Source organism: Alexandromys fortis, unplaced genomic scaffold (assembly GCF_014885135.2).
Source record: "Alexandromys fortis isolate MF-2015 unplaced genomic scaffold, M_Fortis_MF-2015_v1.1 scaffold_2147, whole genome shotgun sequence".
Taxonomy (NCBI): Eukaryota; Metazoa; Chordata; class Mammalia; order Rodentia; family Cricetidae; genus Alexandromys; species Alexandromys fortis.
Genome location: NW_026070021.1, coordinates 1 through 2,009, shown reverse-complemented (window position 1 = coordinate 2,009; position 2,009 = coordinate 1). Strand labels below are relative to the sequence as shown.

At 38.1% G+C, this 2,009-nt stretch overlaps 1 gene segment (V, D, J or C); it reads left to right on the top strand.

The window, feature by feature from the left end:
- The first annotated feature begins 305 nt into the window (after positions 1-305).
- Positions 306-1,330, top strand: LOC126496248 (immunoglobulin kappa variable 4-1-like). The segment is given in 2 exon segments: positions 306-591; positions 792-1,330. Coding segments are annotated over 2 exon segments (378 nt in total).
- The last annotated feature ends 679 nt before the right edge of the window (positions 1,331-2,009 follow it).

Below are 2,009 nucleotides of genomic sequence, written 5' to 3'. Positions count from 1 at the left end.
TTTTTTTTTAAATAAAGAAATTAGATTACAATGTCAGTGGCATTCTTCATTGTTAGCTATATAAGTGTGGTTATATATAGAAGGAAATGAACAAAATTAACCTCAATTGTCTATCTATCTTTCTTGTTTTCCTCTCTCCACCATTTCTCTCTTTTATTGTATTTTTACTATAAGTTTATCTTGTGATATTTTGAACATATTTTAACATTTCCATAGTAATGTTAATTTTAGACAGCTTTCCTAACATTTCTGTAAAACATACTGATTTTAAAATGTTGTGGATTTTGACACAAAGCTGATACTAGAGTGTCTAATTGATTTCTGTTTAAGCACTGTAAGATGAAAGCATTCAGTGATTGCTCACAATTCCAATGATGTTAATTTTGCCTGTTGTGGACACCTGGTACTCACACACACTGCACATTCATTTCCTTATGAATTTTCTAACTGCTTTGCATGGGCCCTGCCAGGTCAGAACAACCACATAAAATTTATTAATAAGGCCTTTTCAGAGAGAACATCAGACAGACAGAGGGAACAACATGGTGTCTCAAACCCAGGTTCTCATGGCCCTGCTGTTCTGGGTTTCTGGTGAGAAATTCTAAAGTATTATCATCTTTTAGAGTCACTTCTTCTATATTAGAAATTCATAATGTGTGCTATGATTCAATACGTCTTACTCAATGCTTCTCTGACAATACCATATTACAAAGATATAAAATGACAAATTTCAACTGCTACTGTATTGGTTTTTTCATATTATGCATCATCATTTTTATTGCTGATTACAGGTGCCTGTGCAGATATTGTGATGTCCCAGTCTCCATCCTCGCTGGCTGTGTCAGCAGGGGAGAAGGTCACCATCAGCTGCAGGTCCAGTCAGAGTCTTTTAGCTAATAGTAATAACTGGCTGGTTTGGTACCAGCAGAAACCAGGACAGGCTCCTAAACTACTGATCTACTTGGCATCCAATCGGTACACTGGGGTCCCTGATCGTTTCACAGGCAGTGGATCTGGAACAGATTTCACTCTCACCATCAGCAGTGTCCAGGCTGAAGACCTGGCAGATTATTACTGTCAGCAAAGTCTCAGCACTCCTCCCACAGTGCTTCGGCCTTGAACAAAAACCTCTCTGAGATTCTCAGCAGCTGCCTGCACTACACAGTCTTGGACCTGCACACTTCCCCCTGCTTCCTGAGGCTGGTGTGTTCAAACAGTGGTGAAAAAGTTGGAGGATCCCAGAAAAAATAATGGGTTCACTGTCTCTTATGTCTATAGTTATGAAAAAGCCTTTAAATGAAAATGTAAAAAAAGAACTCAGTATTATCTTTATTTTCCTTCTGTAACACTTTAACACAGTTCTGTTGTTTGAATATGAAGAATATTTTTATACTTCTGGAATTTTATTGTCCATCATAAGACGCTATAGACAGAAGTAAAGATGATGGCACTGTTTGGAAGCTCTAGGAAAAATGTTACTGCTCTTTTACTGAATTCTGTGGTGCTTTCTTATTTCCTTACTACAAATTGGAACTCCAACATGTACATAAAATCTAATAGGGCTTGGAAAGGATTTCTAGACACTAGAAAACATAGTTTAGTCACATTTCTTTTTTCAGATGGGCTCTGCTTGTTGGCAGCATGTTGCATCTCCATTTAGATAGTTCTTTCTGGTTCAAAGGTGGAAGAAAAAACAATGATTAAAGCAAATAAAACATAGTTCTTCAAAATGGCAGTTTCCTGGGCCATTCAATAACTCTGGTTCTTTCGGGAGACCAAGCATTTATATGGGCTTTATGAGCAACATGTTGCAAACTGCATAATAGTGTGACATAGACCCACTGCATACTTGGAACTGGGGCAGGTTACAAGGCTTGCAGAGGCAATGAACATGTCTGTCATGCTCACGGGGCAGAACCAAAAGGCAAAGCAGCTGTAGTACTAGTCATGCTGCAGGTTTGCATTTAAAAAGCTCTCTAGAAAAGACAGGATTTCAGATACAATAGGAC